Source organism: Vicugna pacos, chromosome 30 (genome assembly GCF_048564905.1).
Source record: "Vicugna pacos chromosome 30, VicPac4, whole genome shotgun sequence".
NCBI classification, from domain to species: domain Eukaryota; kingdom Metazoa; phylum Chordata; class Mammalia; order Artiodactyla; family Camelidae; genus Vicugna; species Vicugna pacos.
The window spans coordinates 3,466,509-3,483,218 of NC_133016.1; the positions used below are offsets into that span (position 1 = coordinate 3,466,509).

The 16,710-nt window shown below is 47.4% G+C and overlaps 2 protein-coding genes across 2 annotated transcripts in view; one reads left to right on the forward strand and one right to left on the reverse strand.

The window, feature by feature from the left end:
• Positions 1-2,800: 2,800 nt before the first annotated feature.
• On the reverse strand, positions 2,801-10,412 carry TIMM21 (translocase of inner mitochondrial membrane 21). Its single transcript, XM_006213210.4, has 6 exons — positions 9,703-10,412; positions 6,148-6,210; positions 5,954-6,051; positions 3,577-3,650; positions 3,388-3,493; positions 2,801-3,288 (listed from the first exon to the last, which is right to left on the reverse strand). The coding sequence occupies exons 1-6, from the start codon at positions 10,001-10,003 to the stop codon at positions 3,193-3,195; spliced, it is 738 nt and encodes a 245-aa protein (XP_006213272.1). The 5' UTR covers positions 10,004-10,412; the 3' UTR covers positions 2,801-3,192.
• A 539-nt stretch (positions 10,413-10,951) lies between these two features.
• The window catches only part of FBXO15 (F-box protein 15), a 37,789-nt gene continuing 32,030 nt past the window's right edge, over positions 10,952-16,710 (forward strand). Inside the window, exon 1 of the mRNA XM_015247014.3 lies at positions 10,952-11,088. Coding sequence (XP_015102500.1) covers positions 10,982-11,088 — 107 coding nt within the window. The 5' untranslated portion in view covers positions 10,952-10,981. The remainder of the gene's footprint in view (positions 11,089-16,710) is intronic.

The following is a 16,710-nucleotide window of genomic DNA, read 5'->3' on the forward strand; positions in this document are numbered from 1 at the left end:
CTGTCGCCTTCTGTTTTCACTGGCATACTAGGAATTCACCAGCTTTTTAAGTCACCTTCTGAAAACTGTGTTGCCTCTGTTTTAGGAGTATGCTGTAGATTTTTCCAAGGCTTGGATTTAATAGAATTTTTGAGAACCTACTATCTTCCAAATACTCTAAGCACTGGGGACACAAAAATGAAAATGATACTTTATCTATGATCTAAACCTAAAGGGAAGACGAGATACACCGACAGCTGCCGTGTAGCAGGTGCCAAAGAGGGAGTGCCTTCTGCACCTGCTCATGGAATCCTCATAAAACCTGTGAGGTGGTATTGCTGTCCTCACACGAGAGATGAGGAAACCGAATTGCTAAGAGGTAAAGAAACGGGAAAGGGAAGATCAGGTAGTGGCTGAATACCCAGGACGTGAGAGTCAGACAAGCCTGGGTCACATCCCTGGCTCTGGGGTCACACAAATGGATGAGCTCGAGCCACTTGCAGCTCCAGCAGGCACTCTTGTTTGCACCTGAATGCTGGGCCCCAAAGATCCGTCCACACTGTGAGAATTCCCTTGTAATACAGGCCAGAGACATGAGTGAACTGAGGCTCTCGAAGGGATGAGGTCAGCCGGGGTATGTGCTTAAGCCAAGGACTTGGCCACGTGGGGTTCAGCGGGTGGAGCGGGTAGGGCCTGGGGCGGCCTGTTCCTGGAGGTTTTGTCCTGACTCCTCTCCGTGATGGGTCTGGGGTCCACCAGCCCCGGGGCCTGTACCTGGAGTGTCCCCTTAGGAATTCTCCTGCTGTCACCACTTGTGGCTTTGTTGTCAAACTGTGTGTGTGTTGTGTCTGTGACACCGTGAGGGTCTGGGGTGCACAAGAGGGTGAAACAAAATGGGAATCAGAAGAGGTTGGTCCCCAGATAGAAATATCATATGATATCACTTCTATGTGGACTCTAAAAAAAAAAGATACAAATGAACTTACGTACAAACTGGAAATAGACTTAAGGTCAGAAAACTATGGTTACAAAGGGGAAAGGGGTGGGGGGAGGGATAAACTAGGAGTTTGGGAGTAACGGATATACACTACTGTGTATAGAACAGATAAACAACAAGGTCCTACAGTGTAGCACAGGGAACTGTATTCAGTACATTGTAATAACCTATAATGGAAAAGAATATATATATATGTATACGTGTAACTGACGCACTTTGCTGTACACCTGAAACCAGCACAACATTGTAAATCAACTATACATCAATAAAATTTTAAAAAAACCAAGAGGTTGGCCTCAGTCCCTTTGTGGGTAGCGACCTCTCTTGTTCCACAGCTGGTGGACCCAGGTGTTAAGAGGCACTGAAAGACTGAATGAGTGAGAAACCCTGTTTCTGGTTCCCAAGGAATAATAAAGCCCTGTGCCCCCCCATGAGTAAAACTAGGGCTCCTCGCCGCCCCGTATGGCTGAGGACCAATGCCACGTGACCCCACTTTTCTTGTGGAATGTTACGGAATTCAGTAGAAGGCTTTTGAAAATGCCACTGAGGGGCAGAGAAGTCCTACCCAACAGAACAATAGCTTCCGTAACTGCTCTGGTAAGAAAGGAATGTGAGTGGCCCAATTAAGCATTAAGAAAACTCCAAGTACCTGGGAATGTTTAGTAGCAAAACACATCAGCCTTACAACAGCCTAGCAGTGGACTCTGGAACGTAAGGGGCTTCAGGAGTGATCCGCAGTGAGCTTGTCTGGGTGGCTGGGCTGCGGCTGGGGGGCTGGGGTGGAGCATGGGAGCTGACTGCGCTGGCTCTGCTGACTGGAGTTAGTGTTTCAGGACGGTAGGAGGTCACTGAAGGATGTGAGTGGCGCAGCGAGCAGTCAACCCAGGGTTTAGGCCAGCTCTCGTGCAGTGAGGGGGGAAGATTAGTTGGGGAGAGACATGGTGTGGGGACCGATCCTAACCTCCTGGCTGAAGGCCTCTGGGAGCACCTGGTATGCAAGGGGGCGGTGGGAACAGGGAGTTGGGAGTGGATTAAAACTCATGTATGCAGGAAGGAGAAAAAAGGTGTAGCCAAAATTGTAAAATCAGATATAATTTAGGCCACAGAAAGAATGACACAGTATTATAGTGAAGAACAGAAAACAGGGTTTTCACATATTTGTATGCGAATGCATAAAGTCTGGGGAGACTCGAGGATTCAGGGTAACAAGGTAAATCAAATCTAAGGCTGAGACTAGGCTCAGGCCACTCAGGCCGTCTTCCAGGCTGCAGACTCCCAGCCGTGTCCTCACGTGGGGAAGGGGCGGGAGGGTTCTCTGGGGTCTCTTTACAGACACCAATCCCATTCACGACAGCTCCACCCTCATGACCTCATCACCCTCCCCACCTCCTGACACTGTCACTTGGGGGTTAGGGCTTCAACATGTGAGCTCTGCAGGGACACAACCGTTAAGACCATAACTGAAGTCACTGTACTTTTCTATTCACTCCTCCACCCAAACTGGTCATGTCTTTGCTCTTAGGGATCTTGTTCTTTGCTCCAGGTGCGTGTGAGGGTGATGCCTGATGGGGCCCCCGCACCTGGTGAGAACCCTGATCCCCCCGACTTCAGAGCCTGCCCTTGTGCTACTGTGTACAATGTGCCCCGTTCACAGGGGGAAATATGAAGACAGACCAGATTACTCTAGACCCTGCCTGCAATGGGTGCATCCAGCTACGATGATTCTGAAGAGTGTATGGCTTCGTTCCCTGTAGTTCTCAAATATTTTCAAATGTTCACTTCGAGTCAGATTCCAAAATACATGGAAGGAAGCCGCTACTGACATCTTTTTGTTAGTTTCAACTTTATTTCACAGATTTTACAGTTACGTAACATAAAAAAAGCGTAAAATACTGAACTCTTTTTTTATTTATATGGTGTAAAATTTTTCATAACCAAAAATTCTTACCACAAAGATGATGTTAAGAGCAGAAACACTGCCCATGACTGGCGGTTTGATGAGATAACAAAGTATGCTCTATTTCATGATCTCTCACTTCAAGGAAATCTCTAATTCAGTCTGTCTAACTGCAACAACTACCCCGTTGCCTTCACTTTGATGAGCTCTATTCTTCCCTATTTTATTCAAAATAGACTCTGGAAGAGGGCTGAGAAGGGCAGAGCCTGCCCCCTCCATGTCCATCAGGGAGCACACGCCTGCTGTTCTCTTAACCATCTTAGGATCGATTATCTTCAACGATGATAGTTCTTCTGGAGTAGGGTTCAAGTTCTACAAATATATATCGAAATTCATATTCGCCGCTTTCTGGGTTCTGAGAAAAAAGAAAAAACAAACCCGTATGAGGTGTCGCTCTGCTCCCCGGTGCGTGCGGAGCTCCGAGCTCCGAGTCCTCTTCCTGTCGGGCCCTCACCTCTTTCACCTCCAGGTGCACCGTTCCCTGCTTCCCAGGCTCGGGGCCCTGGATGTAGAATTTCACACGCATGTGTTTCAGCCCGTCTTTTACGTACTCAACAAAGCTGTCGAGAAAAGGAAAGAACACAAGCCTGAACCCTCATTTGAAACTCAGCCCCGAGCCCTGCGATTTCAGCAACTGCAGTACCTGACGTGCTGCCTCCGCCCGCGTCTCGTCGCCTCCCCGTAGCCTTTGACGGGCTCCCCGAAGACGCTGATGACCTGAGAATGAGGACCACGCTTTCAGCCACGAGATTTTTTAAAGCTTCCTAGGGAAGTATTTTCTGATAAACCAAGTGATTTATTTTAAGAAAAAAAATCAGTAAAGCCCGAGACTTGTTCCAGATGGCGACTCCAGTGATAAGAAAACTGGGAAAAAGTTATGCAACAATCATCCCATAATTAACAATCAAACATTTCATGCAGAGACTTGTACTCTCAGAACAGTGGGCCCTTCCTGCTCCCCTTTTATGAAAAACAAACATGATGAAGCAGTGCTCAAATGTGAAGTCTGAACATTTTTAGTGCAGTTTATCTAATGGTGGCTAAAACTAAAAGCTCCCAGATCAAAATGACTTTTTAAGTCACTAAACACAAATGAAAACAAGTAGTGATCTATTTAAAACAAACCAGATCTAGAGGTACGAATCAATTATTCCTAATGGGAAAACTCACAATGAAATGGAAATGTAATTTTTACTGTATTTAAAATGCAAAAACACTTGAGCACCCAACTCCTACACCTCATGGCCTTTCTCTTGCCTTTCAATGTATCTCTCTGAATAAATCTACCTTTACTAAAAAAAAAGAAAAAAAAAGCAAAACCTTTGGAACCTTTTCAAAAAAACAGAATTGGATATCAAACTAAAATATTGCTTCAACTCTGGAAATTTTTCTTTGTTGGGCGTCAGCATGCTGTCTGTCTTCAGCATCAAAATTTTCAGGCATAAATAAAAAGGAACATGTAAGATGAGACATTTAAGAACTGGGTAGCTGAAACAACTGGAACGCTTGTCCAAATCATTTACTGTAACAGATTAAACACGTCAGTGTCAGAACATCAGGATTTGCTATTTTTCAACCAGGCACAGTGCCCGGCAAAGAGCGGCCCATTGACAAACGTTAGCAGAACTGAACTGTTCAAGTTGACTCTTTGCAGAGCTTTTTTAGGCAGCAGATTAAGTTATGACTTAATAACACCCCACTCTTTGTGTTCATCCTGTTTAAAATGCTGCAGATCCATAAGGCCGAGTCTGAGAGCAACACAGCGACCCTTCACCTCTTCTTGGAGACGCATCCTGACGTATCATTACACTACTGCTCGCATTTATTTTTGCGGCCTGTAAAGCCTTTCTTGTCAGGAATTACTGGGACTCCCAGTTAACTACAGTGGGGACTTCCTTTATTCCCTGCTGAGTTTCAACTTACTCAGAGGCATCTCCCTCCCTGCCTCCTTCTCCACGGTTCTCAGACTGCCCAGGGCCCAGTAAGAAGAGAAAGATGCCAGAGTCGGCTAGTGCGTGCGGTTCCCTCCCAGACGTGTTCAGAGACACTGCTGGAGCACTTGCAGGCCGGGCCCCAGGGAAAGCCAGTGCGGGGCATCGACACTGAGGGCATCGGTGGGTTCCAAATCTTCCCTCCCCATGGACTGCATGTTCTGTTTCTCTGCCATCACTCCTTGGTCTGCGTGAGAAGGAGCCCGACGTTTATGATGCTATTTGCCACCTTCTCTCAGAGCGTGAGAACTAAGATTTCAGCGAGTGACGTTTTTCACCGCCAGAGCTCTCCACCCAGGGAGTCAGAAACCTGGCACTTCACGGGCTGCACTGGCTTCATGCTGTGACTGGAAAGCATTATGTAAAGCTTCCTTCTGGACAGGATCCTTAAAGCAATCGAGGCGGCTTTTCCCTGTGTCTGCCTCCTCCAGGAGTGGTTTGCACAGGCTGGGCTGTGCTTCAGAGCCTCAGACGTGGAATCAGATAACTGGATTCAGGCTCTGGTTTTCCCACTTACCGGCTCGGTGATCTAAGTTATTTAATCTCTTTAAATGTCGGTTCCTTCGGCAAACAGGGTCACAGCAGTTCCCAACACAAATGGCTCTTGTGAGATTTAATAAACATGATGCACTCAAACACTGAGCATAGTGCCTGGCACATGGTTTGCTCGCAAAGTGTCAACAATTACTAGTATGATCATGAGGTTATGGGTCAGTTTTTTAAGATGACCGGAAGCTTATTGCATGAGTTTAACACTCTGGTATATGCTAAGCACTTATTATCTATGACAACTAGTCAAACGACTCTCCTGTACAATTAGGATGGAAACACTGCCACATGGACCTTTGGGTGCTCTTAATCAAAGCATTTCAAGTACAGAAAACAAAGTCCAACCATTATATTGTTATTATGTAAACTGCTCTAGTCTTGGAACCAGTGTGTGATTTCTGCCCACCACCCACCCCGCAACCCCAACATTTCTCTCCCTGTTATCCGAGCCCGTGAAACTCCATCTTGGGGAGGACTAACCTCGGGATGCGATCTGCATTTTTCTAGGGCTTTCCCATATATCTTATTAGGACTGGATGAAGAAAAAAGCTCTCTGAAGATCGTATAAAACAAGCCACCTGAAAATCACAGAAAAGGAAGATCAAGCGAAGCAAGAACGAGACAAGTGGGAAGTGGAAGATACTCAGGGGCTTTATACTTGCTGTGTTTTCAACCTGTGATGGTGATTCCAACAAGCACCACTATTAAATAGGTAAAATCTCTTCCAGCTTCTTTCACTGTAAAGAGAAAACACCACTGGTTACACGTGTGCCAGACAAGCAGGGATGCTCTTGGCGACAGCACCTCTAGCAGGTGAGATGTGGGCTCAGGACCTAAAGAGTGGGTCTGCACGTGTTCTGGAGCAGCTGTTGTCAAGCCGCCTGTGAATCAGGACCACCTGAAGAAGCTTTTTAAAAGAACCACAGTGGAATTCTGGGAGCAGCTCTTAGGAATAGAAATTTTATGTAAGTAGCAGGATTTTAACACCTCCTTATTGGGTAAGATGAGGAAATCCTCTGAAGAAGCGATCCAGGCCCTTGGAGTGGAAACAACTGGCCTAGATTAGGCACCACTGGCCAGTGTGCTGTTCACACATTACGTGTTGGCTTTGTCAGCTGCAGTCAGGGGATCAAATGGGCCTCAACAGTCAGTGACCTTCCCCTGTCCTGCCACCCTGCTGGCGGTGACACACAAAACAGAATTTAGAACAGGAATTTACTTGGCTGGGCAGATGTGTGAATCCAACAGATTTAAAAGATGAAGAAACTACACAGATACTGCACTTTTTTTCCAACACTAATAAAAGATGTGCACATGGATTAAATACAAGTTCTGAGAGTGAAATAAATCCAATCAAGATGTGATCACGGGACAGAGCACATATGTATGTGTACTTACATCTACAGATGCACCTACACACATATGCAAAGGACTGAGTGCTACTGTTACAACTAGGCTCTTTCACTCGTGCTGGAAAGTCAATGGCTTCCTGAATTTATAAATTAATTTATTCACCACATAAAGAACACAGATTTCTGGAACATAAATCTCTTACAAAATCTTTTTTTCCCAGAAGAACAACAAAATGTTAAGACACTATTACTATCTTCTCTACTTTTCCCTTTTTTATAGGAAGCTGCTGCTACTTTTATGAAATAATGCTTATTTAGAAGTACTCTTTGGCAGAGTGCAATCCTTTAGGCTTTCAGTCCAGATTGCTAACTAAACAGATGTGATTCAAATGATAAAAAGACTGCATCTGCCAAAACCTGTGTAATCCCTGGGCCTGATCCACACAGTCGCTGAACACGGGTCAGGGGTGGAGAGGCTGTCAAGGAGAACCCTTCATTCCGTTCTCCATTAAGGCCACAAAGCACAATACCTATCACCCGCCAGCTGTGGTCCAGGCCATGTGAGGACATGGGGCTGTGCTGATCCGGAGCCGGGTGACTCCCTGGGACCCAAGTCAGGCCTTGGGCCCCAACATCCTGGACTCTCACCTGCCTTCCGCACAATCTCCGCGGCCGCACCGAGGCTCTCAGGAAGCTTCTTTCCCGTTTCTTCACCCAGAAACATCTGCCATATCTACTATGCGCAAGGCCCTGTGCTGAGGATCACCCATCGTCCACATATTTTTAAAGTCTGTTTGTTATTTTATCACCATCGTCAGTGGCAGCTGCCTGTTGCCCACCTTTGCAGACCTGACACTTTTATACACAGCCCTGCAGCCGCTCGTCCCTGTGTCACTTCACGTCTTGGGGTGGGGGGACAGAGGCAGCGCTATTCTTAGACTAAGGATGCAGGTAGTGGTCCCTATTCTGCTCCCGTGTAACTCACCAGTCTGCCCCTGACAGAAACCAGGCAGCGCCTGGAGGGCGGGGGGCTGCGGCAAACTCAATTAAATAACTTTAGGGGAGCACGTTAAAACGGACTCATGGTATCGGCCACTGCCCTGGAGAACACGTTCTCCACCGCTACTGAGAAGGCGCCGCAGCAGGAGCGCGTAGCGACCTGAGACTGGCAGTAACCGTGTCTGCGTGGTCTTGCCCGGGACTCGTTAGGTCTCCCACCAGCTTTTAATACAGCGTGAAGGGCCCAGAGGGCTGGATCTGGACTGTCCAACAGGGCAGCCGCACGCCACACATGGCTACTTTGAGTTTAATCTTCCAATTTACTTAAAATTAAATAAAAACTCTTTCTCCATTACAATAGCAATGTTTCAAGTGCTCAACAGCCACATGTGGCTACTGGCTACCACACTGGGACAGCAGGCATATAAAGTGTTTCCTTCACTGCACAGAGTTTTCTTTGGACAATGCTGTTCTGGACACTTCGCAACACATCACATCTGTCCACTCCACTTGTGCCATCATGGTCGTCAAAACCCAGGGCAACAAGCAGCAGGTATGCTGGGTGTACTCCAAGTATGGGGCCGAGCCCAGCAAAGATCCAGGGTCTGCCGCCCACACTAGCAAAACTCTGAGAAGTGCAGTGTATGGTGTGGAGTAGGGGAGAGGCTGCGGGACATCCCATCCCAAGAAAAGACAACTATTACCTACGTCCTGTACATCCTATGACAGCTGGGGACAGGACTCTCTGGACCCTGGAGGCAGCACGTTCCATACTTGGGAAAACCGCTCCCACCCATTCACTAGGTTACAGGAAGGCTGCCACCCCCGAACGGAGCCAGACCAGGATGTGGCTCTGCAGCAGGCCCTGCCCGCCACGGTGTAAGCGGCGCTGAGCTCCAGCCAGAGGCCTTGATCTCTGCTGTTTGACACTTCAGTGCCTCTGACCTCTGCGTACAGGCTATTCCTTGTGTGCTGAACTTCTAATCATCCCTCACAACCCTGCTCAAGTATCAGGGATGAACTACTGTATTTTTGATTACTGCCCATATCATATGAAGGTGGGTGATGTTTTGGGTATCTTAAATTCTGTACTATACGGAGTCTAACTCAGTATCTGGGCACAACAGCCACCACCAAATTGAACTGCCTGAGTTAATCCCTATGGATTATGACTCAATAATCTCTCTTTTCTGTATATTCTATCCTGTTACTCTTTATCATATCTTCCCTACTTTTTTTTGATAGCACAGTTAGGCTGCCTTTTTACTGTTTGTTTCACACTCTTACTTTCTTCCCAAGTGGTAAGCTATTCGTGTATTAGATGTCTTTGGCACACTCATTAGAACTGTTCAAGTGCTAAGCACAGAGAAAAATGGAAGCTCAAGAAATACCTGTGAATGGTTGTCCTAAAAAGCACTGGCCTGGATATTACAAACCTGAGATCAGGAAAATTCACATTCAATTTTTAGTTGTGTGAAACTGGGGAAACATACCTCCTATGTAGTAATGAGTACTAATATCTTAAAGAGTAAATGTGAGACTCAAATGAGATTAAATAACATCTGGCGAATCTGCTTGTCTATTAGAAAGTATTAAAGGAGGTTAAGTTTTATTTAGCTCTCTCCACACGAAAACATAACAATTGAGAAAACTTTGAGACATAATTCAACAAAGTTATATCAAAATTAACTTTCAAATTTGAGTTCAAATCTGTGAAGAAAATTGTAGGCCTATATTCTTTGACTCTAAACTGTGTTTAACGGTTCTGCCTTTTAATTTGTGTTAACTGTTTATCCTTAGAACTGAACTTGTGTAAAAGGGCACTACCAGCTCTCGTCACGTTTGCTGAAAGGCTGACCGTTAGAGAATCCCTTTTACCTTTCTGTGAGGTCGAGATGACGGTTTCCCCGCTCTGACTTCTGTGCACAGACACTTGTTTGCTGCTGTCCTCCTCGGCTCTCGGGGGGCTCTGTCCTTGCGTCCAGATGTTTTTCTGGGTGACTCCTAAAATACACTTTGGCCGCACCGTTTTCCTCTGCTCTTGCAGCCTCCACCTCAGATTGGGCTCAGTCTGCAAGCCAGCTTTGTTAAACACCAAGTGTGGCAAGAACAGCCGCTTCCCCGAGGACCTGTGCAGCTTCTCCGTACAGCGGACAGCTCGCAGCAAAGTACAGATCATGTTCACGGAAAACTGCGCCGCGGTGGGGAAGACGCGACTGCGACGAGCAAACCGTCACTGCCAGCTACACGCCCAGCCGGACGTGGACCCAGGTCCACACATCCACCTGGCAAAAACGCTGGCTCAACAGCGTAAATCAAGACAAAAAGTCTCCCGAGAGGAGTTGACATCCACGTTTCTTGCTCTTCGGCCCTCTTTTTACTTGAATTAAAGTGCTTTGAGCACCTTTTATGCTGACATTCACACTGTCCCCACCAGGCCTTCCCGAGATACCCTGGGAAACCCCTGGGACTCCTAGGAACAGTAGTTTGAGGGCGGCACCTCTCATGGAGTTGCCCCGGCGGAGAAAGCACAAGGACTACATTTCCCACAATGCAAGGTGGCAGAGCGCCCGATCCTCGCGCCCGATCCTCTCGCCCCTTCCCAGACACCCTTGGGCAGGCTGCCTGCGCATGCGCTGCCTGTTCTTGGCGCAACAGGAAGGCGTGTGCAGGACTTGTCTCGCGGGCTCTGTTTAGTTCACGAAGTTCTTGAACTTGCACCTGTCTAGTTAGCAATTACACACTGCATGTTCTTGCGACCCTCTTGGGAGGACCGAGAAATCCTCAGTCTGACTATGGCTCTGCTGGTTCTTATGGGCACATGATGCAACCTTTGCGTTTGTTCTTCCCTGGGAAAGGGGCGCAAACTAGCCCAGAGCCAGCAGGTGGGGAGGGAGGAAGCCGCCGCAAAGCCCTCGCGGTGCCCCAAACTCCAAGCTGCCCTCTTGCCGACTGGCATCCTCGGCGTCTGCACATTGGTCGTGGGCACAGGCCGGGCCGCGGAAATTTCTAGAAGCGCTCTTGGGGCCGGTGGAAAGGCGCTGTCGCTTTCGGCCCCGCCCCTTGCGCACGCGCCTGCGTCGGTGGGCGTGGCCCGGCGGCGCGCTCCTCCCCGCCGCCGCCGCCGCCGCGCAGCTCGCGTTGGCGCTGGGTCGCCATGGCGACCGGACGCGGGCGGCTCCTCCAGCTGCACTGCCTCGGCCTCCTGGCGCGGCGCCCGGCGCTCGGCGGCTTCTGCTCGGTACCCGGGAGCGCGGAGTTCAGGTGACCCTCGGGGCCGCATGCCGGGTCCGCCCGGCGGGGGAGTGCACCCGGGGAGCCCCGCGAGTGGAGCCTCTCACTTTCCCTCAGCTTTTCCTCTTTCTTTTCGTCAGTCCGCCCGCGGGTCGCTCGCGGCTCCTTTCAGCGCGGGAAAGGTCTGGAAGGACAGCGGGGGGAGGTCGCCACAGCTTGGCGGGGGGTTGCCCCGAGTAATGCTACTAGTAGAGGAGCTTCCCGCGAATATTCCTCCACCCTCAGTTCAGTCAGTTGAGCGGCTCTGTCGGGAGCGGGAGCCGGGAAGCGCCGCGACCCCGAGCTGCCCTCGCGGAGACGCCGCGAGGATGCGCTCCACCTGCGGAGGCAGGTGCGACCCATCCCGCTCCGCCCGCGGCTCGCTGGGAGGCCCCCCTTCCAGAGCGTTCCCAAAGTTGCTTCCTTACTCTGGGACCGGGAATCTCCTTTTGTCTTCTTCGTGAGTTTATAACTTAAAGAAGTAGACCTTGCCCGTCAAAACATTGGTTTTTGCTTCCCGCTCCGGGTTCCTGACTGGAGGACTCGGCCCCAAGCAGGTACCTCTTTTAGGCACTTTGGTCTGGGAGCTGCACCTCCGACGTCAAGGGCGAGTCTGCGTTTCTAAGCACACCCTGGAGCGGTACTTTCTAGACGCCCACTTCTTGGTGCGCAGCGTCTCATCCTCTCCTGCCGTCTTCCTCCCCAAGCGCAGGGCACGTGGTATTCTTGTTCTGGTGTCTGGAGGCTCGTCTCTGCCCCGCTTCTCTTGCAGTGGCCTGGAACAGAAGGGTGGTCCTTTTCTACAGTGAGGGAAGGCAACTTTGAGGAGTGAGAAGGGAAGAAGCAGGGAGCGGGACGCGGCGGCAGCTTTCCGAAAGGAATTTCAGCTTAACTCCAAAGATAATGGCTCGCTTCACAAAGTGAATGATCCAGGATGTCAGAAGTATCCATGTGCCATCGTGGTACCCTCTCATTAAACCCCTCCCATTCCATCGTGAGCTGTCCTTAGCTCTGCACCCATCATCCCAGTTAGATTACCAGGTGGAGGGATAATGCTAAGGATTGTTTGCATTCTGAGGGTTATCTTTTTGCCTGTAAGTCTTCTTGATTTATAGATATAAAAAGCCCTGCATATTACACCTAATAAACCGAGTGTCTGTGTTTAAGCATAATAAAGGGATCTGTTACTTACAGCTCAAGTACTTGTTATATTTTCCCCCCTGTATCTTCGGGACTGTGTCCCATGTTCATCCTGGAATATATTACCCCACTTACCCTGGTTTCAGAAGCAGGGCCTTGTCCCTTAGTATTGTAGTGATAGTTGGTTCTTAAGAATAGCTGTAGTGCTCGACAGATCACAAGCCTTGGGACAAAATGGTGACAATGCCTGCAAAATTCTTATGTAGGAGAGAAAGACTGGAATTTAAATGGGAAGCTTGAACTTTAAATCAGTTTGCCACAATTACTAAAATTAGTCTTTACATTTAATACTCTGTTAGTGGGAAGCAGAATGTTATATAATGAATCATCTATTACTTTGTAAGTTGAGTGAACTTCCTATTGAAATGATGTAATTAGAATGCCTGTGATTATGCCTGACATGAGAGTCTGCACGTCAGCCTGTGATTTGGTGATACATATGTTCTTTTTGGTAAAGAAGAGTCAGCTTCTAAGAATGATTTAATATAGTCTAAGTAGGTGGTTATTTTTAATGTCTTAATGCAGAAAAATTAGTTTTTAACAAGGAACCACACAAAAATATGTGATATGTATAAATCTTTTTAACATGAAATAATAAAGATGTATAAATATCTTAAACAAAGCAGAAAGCATAGCAAGTTGGCTTAATTTCTACTTGGCCTAATTTCTTTGATTTTTTTTAGATATTAACAATTAGGCCCAGGAAGTAGGTTTTTAAAATACTGAACTTATTCAAAGCGATCAAGTAAAGTTTATCACTTGGGGGAAAAAAAAGCATTTTTAAACTAAGTGTCATCTTACTAATTATATCAGCTAAATGTGCATTTTGTAGGTATAGATCAACCTGAGGACATACATGGAATTTACTGATTGGTAATTGTAGTTAACCCTTTAAACTGTGCACTTGGTTTGTTTTATGGAGAAGTGGAGATGTGCCTTCAATGGTACCAAAATCTACACTGATAAGATGTGTAAGAACATGGTAGAGAGAGCTCTGGAGGGACAGTCAGGAGGTGAGGGCCCTGGGGCTTTCGGCCTCTAGCTTGGGACCTTAAAGAAGTCACTGTTAAGTGCCTCGTTAGAGCCTTAGTCTCCTGATCTGTGAAATGAGGGACTCAGGAGATCCGTCTTAATTATGGCCAAACGAAACAGCAACAAGTAGGCTCTACTTCTCCAGCAGTGGGCAGGGGACGCACAGGGTGCCCATCGGCACGGAAGGTCAGCGTAACAGCTTTGGGGGGAAATGGTAAACACCTGGTGAGTAACACGGTACACTTTTTAAGTAAGGGAAAGAAACACTGATAACACCCATACAATGAAGCATGTGCATTAATTTTTAAACAAGAGATTTCAAAGAAATTTTGGGCTTTCTCCAGGCTGTGCTCCCAGATTTCGGGGGACCTAGTGCCCAGAATGGAGGCCTTTGAGAACCATGGTTCCAGCCTAAAGGATTGTGCCATGAAACTGTGGTCCCAAACCCTTTTGTGTATCGGGTTCTCAGTTTTGCAATTAAAACAACAAACCCCCCACAATTTGTTACATATTCAGTATATTAAGAAATATTAGAAAGTCCATGGTCTTCTGTTTCTTCGATCCTCCAGCCCCAATTTTAAAACTACCACCACCAGAAAGCCTTGTAACCTTGTGAATCAGATGTATTATTGGCTAATACTTTGCTACCTCTTCTTCCAGACCTCTCTTCTTTGTATGTGTTTGCCTTTTCCTTTAAGAGACAAATACAAAAATAAGGTTTTGTTGCACATACCGATATAACCTGTTTTCTCAATTGATAGGTTATTAACTTAGCAGACATTTATTGAATACCTTCTGCATGTTGGGCACGTTGTGGGTGCTGACAGACCAGCAGTGAACAAAACTCACGCAAAAGACCTGCCGGCCTGGAGCTCACCCCCCAGTGCTAGTGAACAGGCAGATAAGCAAAGTGTCGTGTTGGACAGGGACACGTGCTGGGGAAAAACTAGGGAAGGGGTATCGTGTGTGTGCGTATGTGTGGAGTGCAGATTGGAGTTTTCAAGAGCAGGGCTAAAAGAGGTCTCAGTGAGATGGTGACATTTGAATGGTTGCCTGTAGGAGGTGAGGGAGCTAACCGCGTGGACATCTGGGAGATGCCATGTGCTCATTTCAGTTGCACACACTTCCACTTGAAATGGTCCGTTTTAACTGGCTGAACATTGTTCGCGTCACAGAGGCCCTGCAGTTTAGCCAATCCCTGTGCTGTTTCCAGTACTTTTCCCAGTGCAGACAATTTTGATATGGACGTTCTTGAGTGAAGTCTTTGGGCTCATTTTCTTGTCTTGGAGTATACTTGCAGATGTGAAATTCTTGGCTTAAAAAATGTGTGTATGTGTGTGTGTGTGTATGTATGTATATGTATATAGATAGGACTTTTAGGGATCTTGATCTGTACTAGGATTTGGCTTTCCAGACCGTTCGCGCCAGGGGTGCTCCCCGCAGCGAGGGCGAGTGCCGGCTTGTCTGCAAGAGAGCCGTGCTTGTGCTTCCCCTTGATTTGGGCTTTGCCAGTTGCTGGATTGAAACTGAATGATGTATTGATTTACTTTTCTTCAGTTCCCCTGGAAAGGCCTAGGGTAATAGTTTTGATTTTTTGAGGGGGGCATCTTTTGAGAAAAATACACAATGGCAAAAAGCTGTTACTAATTTACTAATGCTCCCAAATAAATGTATATTTGATTAACCACAGCAGTCTTCATTTAAGTTAAAAAACAGTATCAGAGTCATTCCTCCTTCAGTCTTCATGCAGTGTGTGTACACACTCTCAGACTTCTTGACGTGACACTCCACACTTGTAGGGGTCTGAGGGCCACTGGTTGGGAACTGGGTATTGTTACTATTTGATGGAAAAGTAATAGAAATTATTTTTACTTAAAGCTTAAGTGTTAGAAACCTTTGTCAACTGAAGATACTTTCTTTGACTATGTAACACAGGTCATAAAGAGTTTACAAGAACAGTTAACAACTTAAAATGAGGAATTATTTTAAATCACTTTAAAATACTTTGAAAAATTGTGTTCTGTGTTGAATAGTGACCCCGTCTCCCAGCAAAAATTCCTGTCCACCCAGAACCTCAGAATGTGACTTTATTTTGGAAATAGGGTCTTTGCAGATGTAATTAGTTAAGATGAGGTCATGCTGGGTTAGGGTGTGTCCTAAATTGAATGTGATGTTTGGTAGGAAGACAGACAGACAGGCACACACGCACACCATGTAGGGATGGAACAAAGATTGGAGTTGGCTGTCGCCACAGCCACTGAGGACTGTCAGCAAGGAGCAGATGCTGGAAGATGCCAGCAAGGATTCTTTCCTAGAGCCTTGGGAGGGAGTGTGGCTCTCCCCACACCTTGATTTTGGGCTTTTAGCCCCAAAGACTGTGATACAATAAGTGTCTGTTATTTTAAGCCACCCAGTTTAAGGTACTTTGTGAAGGCGGCCGTAGGAAATTAATACAATTAGGAAATTATGCTTTACCTCTGGTTGCCGTGTTAGAGCCGGGTCAAAGCTGAGTTGAAGCTTTTCTACTGTGGAAATCTTTGCTTAAAACTTGCAACAGAAGTACAGAAATATACTGCACAGGTGCAGTTCTCTGATGAAAGGGGAGAGGGCATTACAGAGCTCCCCAAATTAGCACTCTCCCTGGCCTCTTGCTGCTCTGCGTTTCCCAAGTATGCGTGGGCTAGGAGGTCAGATAAGACAAAGAACATCTCAAGTGCCTTGCTGAAGCTGGGTGGAGAGGCCTGGCTAGCCAGCAGGGTCTGGAAGGGTTTACTGGATTCGGCCTCTCCCAGGTTGAGATGCCAGCATGCAGAGGAGAGCTAATGTTTCTTGGGGGCTCATCGTGGGCCATCCTGAAGGGAAGACTCTATCAAGGGAAGAGGGACTCAGCCTCTGCTCAGGAGCACCTGGGGGATTGTCAGGGGCTCTAAGGGCCTGCCCATCTCTGCCGTAGGCATCAGGCCATGCCGAGCCTGTGGACAGTGCACTCCCCCTGCCTCCTGAGAGCGGGTCATGCTCGGGGTTGAGGGCCATCCTCTGTTCATATCTGTTTGTGTGGATTGTATTTTTCCACTTCCAGGAAGAGTATTGCCCTTACTTCCAAGTTCTTAGGACCCCCCTTCATCTTGCCCCCAATTATTGCCCAAATCCTTTTTGAGAGTTAGTCTGAATGTGTCCAGGAAATCATCTTGTAAGGAAAAATGAAGGTGGGGGGTGGTTAAACTGTCGGTGAACAAAGTACATCCTTAGAGCCATAGCCTTGGTGAACTAAGTGTGTGAATAATGTGTACTCTGGGTTTTGGTCACTTCTAAAGTAGGCTGGGCTGGAGGGTGTCAGTAATTGTGTGTGTGTGTGTGTGTGTGTGTCTGGCGGGGGTAAAC

Excerpts from the sequence above, each read along its gene's own strand:
- TIMM21 (XM_006213210.4), bottom strand. The coding sequence starts at position 10,003 with ATGATCTGTACTTTGCTGCGAGCTGTCCGCTGTACGGAGAAGCTGCAC. Across the intron at positions 6,211-9,702 it reads CATCTCGACCTCACAGAAAG|TGAAAGAAGCTGGAAGAGAT; the intron begins GTAAAAGGGATT and ends TTCTCTTTACAG. Across the intron at positions 3,289-3,387 it reads TGCACCTGGAGGTGAAAGAG|AACCCAGAAAGCGGCGAATA; the intron begins GTGAGGGCCCGA and ends CTTTTTTCTCAG.